The following is a 14,615-nucleotide window of genomic DNA, read 5'->3' on the forward strand; positions in this document are numbered from 1 at the left end:
ACTTACAAAAGCCAGTCAACAGCAACAAGCAAACTGATGTCCTGGGTAGGGAGACCCACGGCAGTCAGGATCAGCAGCATAGTGACAAGTCCCGCGCTGGGAATGCTGGCAGCTCCAACACTGGCAAGGGTGGCGGTCAAACTGCAAAACCAAGAATCAAGTAGGAGTAGCAGGAAGAGAACACACACTTTACTTAAATTCTCATGTCACCATTAGGAAGGTCATATTTTTAATGTGTTCTTCCCATAAAACATAACTATATGATAAATCAAGGTAAGCTCTGGTCATATTTTTCTCTCTTGTGTTTCTCTAGAAATATTTATTAGGGGAGGTCAGATCTATGGGGTTTGTTTCAAGAGTTGGAAGAGGGCTGTCTGCAAGCTAGTTATGACATTCAAATCTGTGTTCTGGTGTCTTCTAAATTTGATAAACTCATCCAGGGTTTTGAATCCTTAGTTTTGACCATCCCGACATGCCAAAGTGTAGTGACTACAGGTTGAATTTTCAGGGTGATTCATTTCTGTTTATTTATGTTACCTGAGGACTGAATTGTGAATTAAAGGCTGAGAGAAAGCAGTTATTATTAAATACAGAAGAATAAAAGTCTGGTATCCAAAACTCCCAAAATACAAGCTAATGGTCTAACCAGCCTGCATACAAATTACCCTAGATGAAAAAGCAAAATTTATCTGATTGTTTCATAAATCCAGACCTGTGTTTGTTTTTGCCTCATATATTTTGATGAAGATCAGTAGGATGAATGTCTGAGCTTCAAATGTTTGTAAAAATACAACATGGACCATAACAAATATCAACATAATTGGGCAGTCTTATAAAGAATGGAAAATAAATTTGTCAGAGAGCAAGTCAAGGGGAGAAAAACAGGAAAGAGGAGAGGGAGAAGCAGAAGGAGAGGAGGAGGGTAAATAAAAAGGAAAGCAGGTGAGAGGGACCAATTTGATTTTTGTTTATGCCACAATATATGCTATACATGAGGTGAAAAACAATTACAGGGGCTGTACACATGCTGAGAGCCCTAACACATGCCAGGTGTTAGGGAGGCACAAAATGGGGGGGACACTCTGTCTCTAGGGGGACTTCACCTGGCAGCCAGTCAAGGCAGAGAAAAGTTCCACAGCTGGGCTGCCCAGGAATAAAAGCTGGGCAATGGGGCTGTGGGTGGAGCCTTAGCACAGGAAAGCATGAGCTGTGCCAGGGAGTGCCATTTCCTCTGGGCTTCCCAGGGGGACCAGGGCTCACCCCACCACTCCTACCCAACACATCTGAAAGTGCTTCCAATGCAGAAGGAGGGGAGAACAGACTCTACAGGAAATACATGCCCATTAGCCCCAGAACTCATCTGTTAGCCTGATTTAGAGCTGCCAGGTGCTGTCTGGCTGGGTCTGACCCAGGCTGCAGTGTGTTTGTCAGGTGTCTGGGTTAGAGTGCAGCCTGGCTCACTAAACTCCCAAATAGCTCCAGCAGATGTGCAGGCAGGATGCTCTGCTCTGCTGTCAGGCTTTGCACGTGATGCCAGATCCTCAGGCACTTCCAGCCTAAACTGGTAAGGGATTCCTTCCAAGCTCTGTGAGGAAATGCTCCTGCCTGCCTTCCCACAGCAGCACCTAGAAACCTGGGGGGGAATGAAGCTAGCACTGTTCAGAACTAAACAGAACCTGTCTTAGCTACCAAGACCACCGTTTCCCAAAGAACACAGAAAATCAGAAGAATTAAATGACCAGTATGAAGTAACTAAGGCTGGTCAAAGGCTAATTAAGTCTTTATGAGGTTATGTCTGGGTCATTTGAATATTGTCAGGATCACAAAGTGCATATTTCAGATAAAACCTAATTATCTTTCCTTCATTTGTATTGCCATCTCAAGAGATAGTTCTTGTCATATTGCTGTAGCAAAAATGCATGAAGAGGAAAACCAGTGGTTTTACATATTGACCAAAGTTGCTCCCTGCTTTGTAAATGTCAGTCACAAAGTTGGATACACCAGACTTGAAATGGAGAGGTCAGGAAGAGTCAATTGCTCAATCCCTCAGAGGAAGAGAAGATGAGTAACTCAGGTTCAAGCCTAGCGAGTCTCCTGGACAACAGCAGATTCCTGAGTTGAATTTCCCTGGTCTCAATTTAGTTTAATATGTGGCATCTCTGAAATTACTGTTTCCAGTTTTAGGAACAAATATGGATCGTGCAGGTCTAGCATCTGCCTTCATTAGAAGCAGCCCTGAAAACCTTTTATAAACTTGGCTTTACTATTTCAGGAGTCAGGGCAGGAAATAAATGAATGGAAAGTGTGGAACTAGTATAGCTGGGCAAGAAACATAGAATTAGACATCCCTTTGCAGGAGTTTCTTTTGTGTTAAAAAGGTTTAATAAAAGAAAACTGTGTAGGTGAAAACGACAGGAAGAAGACAAACTTGGCAGCCTTGACTTGTGGTTTCCATTTTAACTATTCAAAATTTTAGACTTGCTGTCTTCATCAAGTTAAAACTCCCTTACAGTAAACAATCTTCAATCACTCTTATCCTTTTTAAATGGGTACTTTCTTTTATTCTTACAGATGCTCAGCTTTCTTCTGGCTAAGAAAATTTGATATGAAAAGACTACAGTTAATATTTGCTGGGTTAGAGATAAAAGGTCTGGGACTATCCAGATCATGCCACAGACAATCTCACCCTCAGGGTGGGCTATTCTCAGTTCATTTTTTTTTTTTTCCTGTTCATCAAAGTCACAGAAAAAGCACATGCAAATATAAACACATAGAAAGATTTTTTAGGTATATTTTTTTCTTCTAGTGTATATAAACAGATATATTCTAGAAAGTGAATGGCCCATAGATGAACTGTAACATACCCCTAAACTAAAAAAAAAAAAAAAAAAAGAAAAAAAAAGGCATTTCATTGGACAGAGAATGATTTATATTACAATTTACATTGTTTGTGTGCTGGTTTTGGCTGGAGTAGAGTTAATTTCCTTTACAGTGGCTGGTATGGGGCTGTGTTTTGGACTTGTGCTGAACACAGGGTTGATAATACAAGGATGTTTTTGTTACTGCTGAGCAGGGCTCACACAGAGCCAAGGCTTTTTCTGCTTCTTGTACAGCCACAGTGGTGAGGGAGCTGTGGGTGCAGGGGAGGAGACACAGCTGGGACAGGTGACCCCAGCTGAACAAAGGGATATCCCACACCACATGTGTGTGGAATCATCAGTGCAAAAAGGGGGAGGAGGAAGGAGAAAAGGGGAGTTTGGAGTGATGTCCTTTGTCTTCCCAAGTTACTGTCACATGTGGTGGGGCCCTGCTCTCCTGGAGGTGGTGAGCACCTGCTCACCTGTGGGAAGCAACAAATTTACTTCTTGGTTTGCTTTGCTTGTGGGCACTGCTTCTGCTTTTCTTATTGAACTATTGCTATCTCAGCCCATGGGCTTTCTTTTACCCTTGTGATTCTCTCCCCAGTCTTACTGGTGAGGGAGTGAGCGAGTGGCTGTGTGGGGTTTGGTGTCTGCCTGGGATTAAACCATGACAACTGTGAACTGCAGAAGTGTAAAACACCACCAGCATGCACTGTTGCTGCAAATGATAGAAACAACCACCAGAGAGCCAGGACCCATATAGAAAACATTCATTTGCATATCATTTGCATATCATTATTAGAAATCCATGGATTTCATACTGAATCCAACTGAGATGACTCAGCTCCTGAGAAGACATCCAACCCAAAGCCTTCACATTTTACAGTCTGTAGAAACAAAGGACTCTTTTGAACTGACCTCACAGTAACTATCTGGCCTCCATCCAGGTCAATTCCATTCATCTGTGCTATGAAGATGGCAGCCACAGCTTCATAAAGGGCAGTTCCATCCATGTTAATAGTTGCTCCAACAGGAAGAACGAACCTTGTTACACGCTTATCAATACCGAGATTTTCTTCAAGACACCGGAATGTGACTGGTAATGTTCCAGCACTAGGGAGAGAAAGCAAAAAAACCAAAGAAGACATAATTAAAATCAATATAACACATACACAGAAGGGAGCAAAATCAGAGATTTTAATACCATTTTAATACCATTGTTTACATTTTTTACTTCCACTTTCTGCTGTGATTTAAGCCTTTTTTTAGACAATTTTTAAATTAGGCCTGCATTTAGCTGGAAGTGGGACCGAGGCCAAGACGTGAACGTGGTTGGATCTGTTCTTGGCCAGACCAGATCTATAATCCAACATTGTTTATCACAGGGGACAGAATACTGAGGTTGGAGTGGATCTCTGGAGCTCACCCCTCCGGACCACTTTGCTCAAGGCATGTGCAGCTAGGGTAGGTTTCCCACATTTCCCAGGACTGTGGCCAGACAGGCTTAGTGAATCTCCAGGAATGGAGACTCCACAACTCCTCTGGGTAACCTGCGCCAGCATACATGCACTGTCACAGTAAATCACAGCAAAAAGAGTTTTCTTGTGTTCAGATGGTTCTTCCTTTCAGTGTGGCACCACTGAAAAGGGGTATCACTTTATCTTCTTGGCATGTCCCATCAGATGTTTATGCACATCAGTGAGATCCCCCAGAGACTCTCGTTCATCAGAACGAGAACGAAGAAGCTGTTCAGCAGAGTGGTTTGGATTGACCCAAAGAAACAGCTGTATTACAGTTCTTTCCAGGCATTCTTCAGATCAAGAATGCTCAGTTTTCTGGTGGTCCATTTTGAACTATGTTTTTTTGTTTTCACCTTTTTAATTAAAATGGAAGATTAAATTATCTTCAGAAACAAAACACTGATTGAAGGAAAAGACTTCTAAATATGGCATTTAACTGAAAAACCTCTTCAACTCAAGATCTACTGACTGCCCCAATGCAAGACACCAATTTTTTATTTTTAAAAATTTATTACTTAGAGTTGTGTTACTTACAGACTTTTCTGAGTCTGTTCTGTGCATTGACAAGTCTAAATGCTCAGCTTTTCACTGAAGTGCAATTATTTTGCCAAAATTGATTAAAATACAAACTGAGAGTTTTTTTTTTTTCCTTTCTTTTGTGAAACCTAGAAATGTTTGTTTTTTCTTTCTTGAATGCAATGAGACTGGTCTTAACATGCTGTCAAAATAAATAGAATTATCACTTACCCTAGTTGAGGAAACAAGCACAGAATTAACACCATTTGCACAAGTGATTAGACAAATGTCAGAAAAGAAAATTAAAGAAGAAAGAAAACAAAAAAGTAGGTCTCCCAGATGTCTGCAGGTCCCTGCAGAGATACAGCCTCTCTAGAGATTCCTGAAGGCAAGTGGTATTTTGATTTATTTAAACACGGTTGTATTAAAAATAGTTTTAATTCAATGGCATAAAATGATTTTGCAGTGAAGGTTAGAACAGCAGATGTACCATTTCCAAAAAGCAGGTAATAATCTGCTAAAAAATAAAGCCCATTGGTATTTCTCAGGTGTACCTGGAAGCTGTGCCTAGTGCTGTGATCCATGCCTGGAAAATCCCAGCAAGGAAGGAAAATGGACTTTTCCTTGTTATCACAAAGTAGAGCAGAGGCAGGAAGATCCCTCCATGGATGACAAGACCCACAATCACAGTGACCATGTACATGCCAAGTTGTCTAGCAACTACTTCTAAGTCCTTGATTGCAATGATTTTTCCACAGATGAGGCAAGCAATACCCAACGGGGAATACCTGGAGAAAGAAAACAAGCATGGACAGAAATCATCTTGGCAGTGCAGTGATAAAAACTGTGCTGAACAAAATACAGACTGGAGAAGAGTAGGGACCTCTCAGGCTCAACAGTGAGGTGCACGTCAAGAATTGATGGAAATTCAAGGGATAGTTTTCACATCTTTTTTAAAAAAGAATGGCCATCTCCAGCAAATTCCCCGTCAACTCAATTTTCCATCCTATCAAAAGGAATATGTCTTTCCTAAATAGTTCTCAATCCTAAAATAACATTGTACAAGAATATGATAATGTTACACAGGCTTGTATCATTATAAAGAATGGCGCAGATTTGTTCTTAAAATGTAACTTTTACACCCCATTTTTTATCTGGTTTCAGGGGATTGCATTATTTACTTCAGTTAAACTATTTGTTGACATGAACTGTTTACATCTTGAAGGCTGAAAATGCTTCCACTATGTTCTTTAAATAATTCAGACAAGTGCTTTTTAATTTATGGATTCTTCATTAATTATGTACTTTTGTTACTTAGGGTAGGGTTTTTGTGTCCTCAATCATTAGAACAATACAAAGGAAACTGACTTTCAGAATAAAAGTGCTTCCTGGCTTTTGTTGGAATATGTCATGGTTTCTCAAGCAATGTGCCCAAGGCCTGGAAGCCTTCAATCACTTCAAATGCAAGGCCAGCTGTTATACCAGTTATCATAAAATGCCACGTTTCAATGAACTTGACAAAATGCAGTTCTTACAGAGAGTTACATGTTGTCAGAGCCAGATGTCTGTTTTGTTTTATGCTTATGTAGCAATGCCATGCTCCTGAGAGTCTCTAGGTGCCATGGGAGTTGCAGATGTCTGTCTGAGCAATCACAAACCAAACAGAATGTAACTCTGCATAAGGAAGTGCTTTTTTCTTTATAAACACACACTAAAATCCCCTTCTTCTGGCCTCAACAAATCTTTAAAAATTCTAAACAAAGATGAACAAAAGGAATTCCCAACATCAATTTCCTTTTTTTAATGAGAAGAGAAATAAAAATCACATCAATAAAAATAAATATTTACAGTGAATTTCTTGAAAATTGGAAGAATTCCTGCTGTTGCAACATTGACTACTAGAAAACGTTATATTGTAGGCAGGGTATTATGTCTCGGGTTTGCCAAATGGTGCTAAATAAGAGTAAGTTCTAACTCCTGGAGGGTTATGGGGGTATAGTAACCATCTCTCTATTGAGCGGAGATTTAGAAAATATTGAAAGACTTGTGAATGTAAACAGCTTTGATTTTATGCAGCAAGATCATCTACAGAAAAGGAGAAGCATAACAGGAATGCGAGGTCATTGCTTCAAGTTCTTTCTGTTACTCTGCTCATTCCCACACTGTTGTTACTGCCTGCATCACTCTGGCCTGACAGTGTCCCTCTGAAACGCTGATGGTGCTGACAACTCGCGCTTCAGGCACCCTGCTCCCCTTCCTATACCCTGTGTCCATCGAGCTCTAGAGAAGGGGGCAGCCTTGGAACTCAAGGAATCACTCCCAGGGACACCAGGGAATCCCAGAAGCAATGAGCCACGAGATGTGTGTTATGTTGGAGTGGCTATTTCTGCTCTCAAAGACCTAGGAAACACACTAGTTCAATGCCAAACGTAGCAGTGCATTTTTATGTTCTGGAAAACTGGCTTTATGTGAGATGGCCATGCTTGGCATACAAATAGCTCTGGGGAAGCACTCAGAAGAAACACTTCAGAAAAAAAAAAAAGAGTGTCAGAGAGAGCCCCTTCTCAGATGTGTAAACAAGGGCTCAGACTTGATTGAGTAAAACCACTTCCTTAAAGGCAAGCCAGGCCCTATTATTACAAATGGGTATACCTCAAAAACAGAGCAGATATCTTCCAGTGACCCATTGCAGCAAGGTTATAAGACACATTCTGCAGAAACTGAGTGAAAGGATTACACATCACTGAAAACTACTGGAATTTTCTTTGATGCCAAAGTATTTTTACTAAAGAAGACTATGAATCCAGTGTGTCAACAGGCTTTTTTTTGTAATTATACGCCCTAGGTAATACCCTGGGATTATGCTAACCTCCCAGGAAGATTGGGATGTTCTTGTGGGCCATTCTTGCTTGCTTAGGTGTTCTCCATTATAATGAACTTCCATAGTTAATGTGGCATTTGAAGGGCTTTGCTGGTACATACATGTGTTGTATTTCAGCACACAAAGAACAGAATCTCTTCAGAAATGTTTCAAACTGGGTCCCAAATAATCCTCACCAAGTGGAAATAATGCTGCTGTGGTTCTACTATAATTGGCAAGGCTTTAGAAAGTGGAATCACTATATTAAGGTCTTATAAGGGCAGGGCTTTTTAAAAATTACTTTTTTGTTCTGTTAGTTACAGCTACAAACTTACCACATGATCATGGTTACTAATTTCATTACAATCTCATTCAGGATGTTGAAGAAATCCACCATCATCTTGGCCTGGTCTCCCATTTTCCCCATAGCAATGCCAAAAGCAATAAAGAATCCTATCAAACCTATTGAGAAAAATTGCAAGACAAAAAGAAGGCTCTTAGGAATTTTTTGCACTTAGTCAATGTCTTGATGCTACCTGCAAATCCATATTTCACAGAAGCATAGAATCACAGTTTAGGTAAACATGGAATGGACCACAGTTGGGTCATCTGGTCCAACCTCCCTGCTCAAGCAGGGCCATCCTAGAGCACATGGCTCAGGATATCAGAACTATAGGATATTACACACGTCTTGGGACTTTTTAATATGTACTCATGCTCAACTACCATAAGCAAATCCAGAAAATCTTTGATGTTTTACTAAATTCCAGTTTCACAGTCCAATTACAGTTTTGTTGGGTTTTTTTTTTCCTGTACTGATCTGATCATCAAAAAATACATATGTGGTAATCTTCTCAGTGCCATTCAGCTATTAGAAACCTCACAAGCCCTGGCAAATGGGAAAGGCAACACAGTGCTGCACTGTAACTCTCTTGTTAAAACAGTTGCTAGAATCAAAGAAGAAATTTTCTCAGGCTTTACAAAAGTACCTTGACAGACCAATAAATCCTGGAGTGCAGGGAAAGGTAAAGTTGCCCTAGAACTTTTGTAGGCCAGGAATATTCCTGTTAAATGAAGAAGGTAGAGGTGGGAGGAAAAGGTGGGTATTGCATTTAACCACAGAACTCCCAATAAGCAGCTTAACTTCACTGAAAGGGCTATCAGTTGATACAAAATTGTAGCATTCAAAATGGGCAACATTTGGCTCCTAAATGTAGATTTTAAGGTGTGAATATCTGGAGTATTGGACTATTAGTGTGGAAAAAAAAATGGATGCATCTGTCATGGATTACTTTAGAGCTGTTTCTTCAATGCTAACCTTTTATAACCAGAAGTTTTCAGTGTCCAGAGTTGGATTATTAACTGATAATGACAGATGGTTTGAATCTTCAGCCATTCTTTGAGGCTAAATTTTCAGTCATGATATGAGTCCAGTATTTAACAAATGTGTAAACTAATCTGGGAAATTCCTATGGAAAAAACCTATTGGGACACAAAAGTATTCAAGATAAGGCAATGTGAGCTGCCAATACCCTGGGAAAAGACAGACTGTCCCATATCTTCACACTGGGTTTAGCAACCAGATTTTTTTTTCTTCTTTTTTTTAATCCAATTTCCTGTATACAAAGTCATTCTTTAGAACCAAGCTATCTTTGTTGAGTCAGTTGAATAGGGAAGTGAAGCATATGTTTGTGTGCTGCAGAGCATAGAGAAATGATGAAAAGCTTTTCAAAGACCAAGTTACTTCCTGGAATTCAGAATCTGCATTAGAAAATGTTAATAGGTAGCTGTGTTCATTAATTCCAAATGAGCTGTTATGTTATTCATGAGAGTCAGATTGGTTCCTATTAGCAGGGATTTGCCTGGCTTGTACAGCTTATCCAAACTGGATGGCAATTCCCACAACATTTTCATTTCTTCATTCAAAATCAAACCCTCCATAAACCAATCCAGAAAACTCAAGAATGTTTGAGAGTCATTTGTTGGTCAGAACAACACAGCAAATTCCCCAGCTAAAATGTTTATTTCTTTTCTGTAGGAATTGCACTCAGCCTTCTAGATATTTTCTTATCCATGACAGAACCTACACAAACCAAACCCAGCATTAAATGTAATGTATCTCTCACTCAGAACAACTGTTTCATTTTAATGCATAAGCAGAATTCCAGGAGAGAAAAAACCAGCTGAGGGTAAACAGCATTGGCAACGAGCTGCTGCCTCATGCCTGGTGCAAAATGCCAACTTGCAGCTCTGAAAGTGGCTCCTCTGCCCACAGATGCTGAATGGAACGAGAGCCATGAAAGCAGGCAGGATACAGGGCTCTTGTAGAGCAGGCTGCTTCACAGAAAAACAAGACCAGCTTATCAATGCTATCATCTCCCTTGTATCTAAGCAAAGCAGCCAACCAACTCACCAATACCTCAGGAAGGTCTGCAGACAGCACTGTATCAGCAAGAGCTGTTCAGCAGCTGTAAGAGGCCATTTACCCTTCAAAGATTATGGCCTAGTGGTGAGAGAAAGCAGGGGATTAGGTACCCCAACATACTGTCCCACTTTGAGGACACCTATAGACAGGGAGGTGTCAGCCTCAGCCTTGTGGACGTGCTGTCACAGAGCATCTTCAAGTGTAGGTGTGATGCTACAAATGGAGAGCTAATCTGGGACTGACTTCACCCACATATAGAAAGGAAGGAGGTGAAGGAGGAGCACACTCCTCTCTGAGATGAAAAAACAGGGACTCTAGACACAGAAGAGGAAATAGAAGTGGCGTGGAAGCTGTTTGTTTCTCGTGTGCCTCCATCCCAGACTGAACAGTTGATTCAGGAAAGGGTGGGAGATGGACAAAGTTTTCCTATCACCTCCACTTGCTGGCTTATCCAGACAAGATGGCATAATGGCAATTGCAGCTGGTAAAGGTCAGCAGCCAAGATGAAAGGAGGAGGGAGCTGTGACTCAGAAATGTGTCAAGCCTTTCTGGGATTTTTCTTGGGTGGTGTGGTTCACACTCCACCTCTCACTTCAGGCTCTGCCTCAAACCAAATTAGTTCAGCACACCCAAGACACCTACTGGAAACAACTTGGATCCATCAGGGGGTGTGTGAAGCACTGGCTCTGAAGCTCTCCCCCATACTGTTTTGCCAATATGCTTTAGTATTAGCCTAGGTCAGCTTCTTCTAGGATGAAAGGATACCTTGGGTAGCTCCTACACGCTTTGCCACTGTACTCCTCCAATTCATAACCACAAAGCTGCCAATCCAGAACAACTCACTTGCTGATTTCTGTGATATCTCAGAGACCAATGGACAGCCGGTAGGTGATAGCATTTGATGACTATCTAGACAGACTAAAGGTGCACTGAAGACCAGATCAGACAACACTGACTACCTAGCCACAGCAAAAAGCTGTGACATAGGTATCATGTACATATTTGACAGGCTGAAGATTTTCTTACCCAGGACATTCATGCCATCCTTAAATTCAAGTCCCTTCTTAATGACCATTTGGGCCTCAGGTGGTGCTGTTTCATTCACCATAGCAATAGCAGAATCAGTGACATTAGGTGGCTCTTCAACGGGTAGTGGCACCAGCACTTTCTTGGTGACAGTTTGGATCTGAAGGCAATAAAAAGGGAGGATGAGAATGCAAATAGACTGAATGCATCCATATGGTAGATAAGAAATTAATAATAAAAGGTCTTCACTTGAAATTCCAGGGAATTATATTTTCAAAGGATTAGATATCCATTCCACAACCTCTTAACCCTTCTTCCAAAACTAACTTTATTTTTCAACAGTTTCAAGTGCTACAAAGTACTGGGGGTCTTCCTCATGACTGTGTGTGAAAAGTATGGCAAATGCATGTTTTTATCACTACAATGAAATATTTTGCAGATAGTTAGTCCCTTAGGCCAGGCAGTTCACAGAGTGCTTCCCATACTGTGTGTTACAAGCTGATACCATTTGTTTAGCACCAAAAGCCAACTGCCTCTAGGATCAGTCATAGCAGCAACTCTGCAGTAAGGCTTGTTATTGAGGGTGGTCTGTCCATCTCAAGTCATGGTTGACTAGTTAATGGTTAACTAGAATAAAAAATTCAGGACATTTCCAACATTTACAGCTTTTGAGCTCTTGACTGCAAGAGCTCAAAATGGAATATACACAATCCCCTGAGCTCTTTAATTAAAAGATTGTGTGGGATAGATAACAGAAAAATTACCAATGCTGCCACATACAAATCTGACCACCTGAAAAAAAAAAAGAAGGCATCAGATTCGGAATGTATTTGGACCCTCTCCTGGCACATGAAAGTCAGGGTAAAGGAAAAGCTGGGAAAGAGTGGTAGGAGGACAAGTGAGATTCAGGTTACAGCCGGTAAAAAAGGGAGGACGGAATGGAAAAAGAGAGATCTGTGATTTGCTGCTTTCAGAAGGGATGTTTTCCTCCCACTTCACACCTTGACCCTTTTTCTGTCTCTTCATGGGGTCCTGGGACAGTCAAAATGGTTTGGAAGCTATGACTGGCTTGCCATGTTTTCCCACCTGCTCCCTACTCCTCTTGCTCCTAGAAACACTTAGCAAAATAACAGAAACGTGCATTAGCTTTTCAAAGAACATTTGCATCTCTTTCTTGTTGACACAGACATTGTAGTACTATGGATGATGATCCAGATTTGATCCATATGGTTTAAAGCCTTATGGTTTTAAAATATCTTACATCTCTCCTTCTGAAACCTGCTGCCTAAATCTGGAGAGGGGGATATAGACAGAAAACCTACATAGCTTTGCATGAGAAACTCTTCAGTTGTCCTGAAACCACCTAACATTCTTGCCTGTCTACTTTTTCTCAGAGTTAAGTTTTATCTGAAGGATTTTGTCAACAGAATACTTTTCTATGTGAGATATTCAGAATGTAAGAACTGAGTAATAGAAATTAAAGCTAAAATATCAGACTTCGCACTCAAATTCCACTACAGTCCCTTTAGTTAAAGGTCCTCAGCAGTCCTTTGCACAAGGCCACAGTCCCTAAAAATGCTGAGTCTGACATAAAGCTTAGATTCTGACCACATCTGAGACTAAAAAACCATTTAAATGTCATAGTCATATTCACAGATGGTGCCATGGTTTTTCTACTGGAAGAGCAATTTTCATTATAAATTTAAACTTGCTTGTGGACCATGTGAAAATACAGGAGATACTGAAATTTCATGATAGCCACAGTCCAGTTTGCAAATGAAGAGTTCCAAAGCTGCACGTGAACCTTGTCTTTTGCTTGGTTGCAATGGAAGGCACAAAAACCTCCCCCCACACTGTTTAGCACCATTGCTGTGCACCCTTCAGGACCACTTTACAGGATTACTGCAAAATATTTCTTCTACCTAAGGCCATCTGGAAACTCTGAGTGTCTATGGAGAGACACTCAGTCTCAGAGACTAAGAGTCTCTCCTGTATGAATGTAGGAAAGAAAATATATGCTGACATCATTAAAGCAGGTTATTTTCCTCTTAAAGAGAGAGAAAAGTAAAGCCTAACTTCTTACAGAGGAGTTAAGGGCTAACAGAAGCAAAAGTTCCATCTAGTCACACTTCATAAATGAAATGTGGCTTTGTGGCAGAGGTTTTCACTAGAAACTAGTCTGGAATCTGCTAAAATCAAACACTGAAAAACCAAAAAGCTCTTCTTTTTTATTTACTAAATTTAAAAATAATAACAAAATTAGTGAGCCATAACTAGTGAAATAATCTGAACATTGGTATTACACACACTGAAAAAATAATACTAACATTTTTTAAAAAAACCTATCTGACACAGGTAGCTTAATTCTTCTTTTTTCTGCTTTTTTTTTGCCCCTTTGTCAGGATATTTGACCACTTTCAACAGATAAGAAACTGAATTTTCCTCTCTTCCACAGTTCAAATGAGGGAGAAGAAGAAAAAACCATAAGCACCCCGCTTTTGCTCACTCAATTTTGCAAAAATACATTTCACATTACATGTGATGTTTAGCCACCAACAGTTTGACCACATGACTGACATTCCCGTGATGATTTGGAAATATTGAGAATGTTCTCTCTCTAAATCCCCAAGGATTATATGTTTTTATGTGGAAGTCCATGTAAAAAGTGAAGCAATCCAAGCCCTTTTGGCAGTTTAGGTCACCCTTCATTCTTCCACTCTCCCATGGCCTCTTCTCCCTTCCCCCTCTTCTCACTTCTTTTTTCTCTGGCTATAACCACAGCACCAGCTATCATGCCATTTCACACAGGAACACTTAAGAACAGGTTTGGCAACAAATCCTGTTACATCAAAAAAAACCCAAAACCAACCCAACCCCCAAAAAACCCTGTCTGCATTACTTTCAAACAATTCAGTTGGAGGGAAAAGCAGCTTACATACAAGAAATATGCTTAAGCATATTTACCTCTTAAAGTCAACGTGTTTTGATTAAGTACTGGTGAAAAAATTTCAGGCAAAATTAACCCCCTACAGAGCAAGCAACACATTGTGCAAGCACCCTTCCTTCCCCGCATGCTCCAAAGCTGGTGAGATGGAGCCACCTGTAGGTGCATCAGCCCTTTGGATCTATTATCCCCACCTCATCTGGACTCTAACACAGCAACAGAGGTTATGAGAGGTTGGGTTTTGGGGTACATCTTTGGCAACGAGCTGGAATGATGATCGTCCATATATTCCAAACAGAGCATTGCAGAACAATCATCTCTGTAATTAACAGCCAAGTTAAAATTCAACCTGAGTGAAAGACCAAGCCAGCGTCCATGACCATAGATACTATATGAAAAGCATGGAGAAAATTAGAGATTACTTAATAACAAAATTAAAATAAACTTCATAAAAAACACTCGC

General features: G+C 40.5%; 1 protein-coding gene across 4 annotated transcripts in view; it reads right to left on the minus strand.

The window, feature by feature from the left end:
• Positions 1-14,615, minus strand: part of SLC1A2 (solute carrier family 1 member 2) — an 86,211-nt gene that overhangs the window by 18,290 nt on the left and 53,306 nt on the right. For all 4 annotated transcript variants that reach the window (XM_072929865.1, XM_072929863.1, XM_072929864.1 and 1 more), the window contains 5 exons: positions 11,209-11,368; positions 8,093-8,219; positions 5,452-5,685; positions 3,780-3,974; positions 7-141 (listed from right to left, as the gene is read on the minus strand). In XM_072929865.1, coding sequence (XP_072785966.1) covers positions 7-141; positions 3,780-3,974; positions 5,452-5,685; positions 8,093-8,219; positions 11,209-11,368 — 851 coding nt within the window. The remainder of the gene's footprint in view (positions 1-6; positions 142-3,779; positions 3,975-5,451; positions 5,686-8,092; positions 8,220-11,208; positions 11,369-14,615) is intronic.

Source organism: Taeniopygia guttata, chromosome 5 (genome assembly GCF_048771995.1).
Source record: "Taeniopygia guttata chromosome 5, bTaeGut7.mat, whole genome shotgun sequence".
NCBI lineage: Eukaryota > Metazoa > Chordata > Aves > Passeriformes > Estrildidae > Taeniopygia > Taeniopygia guttata.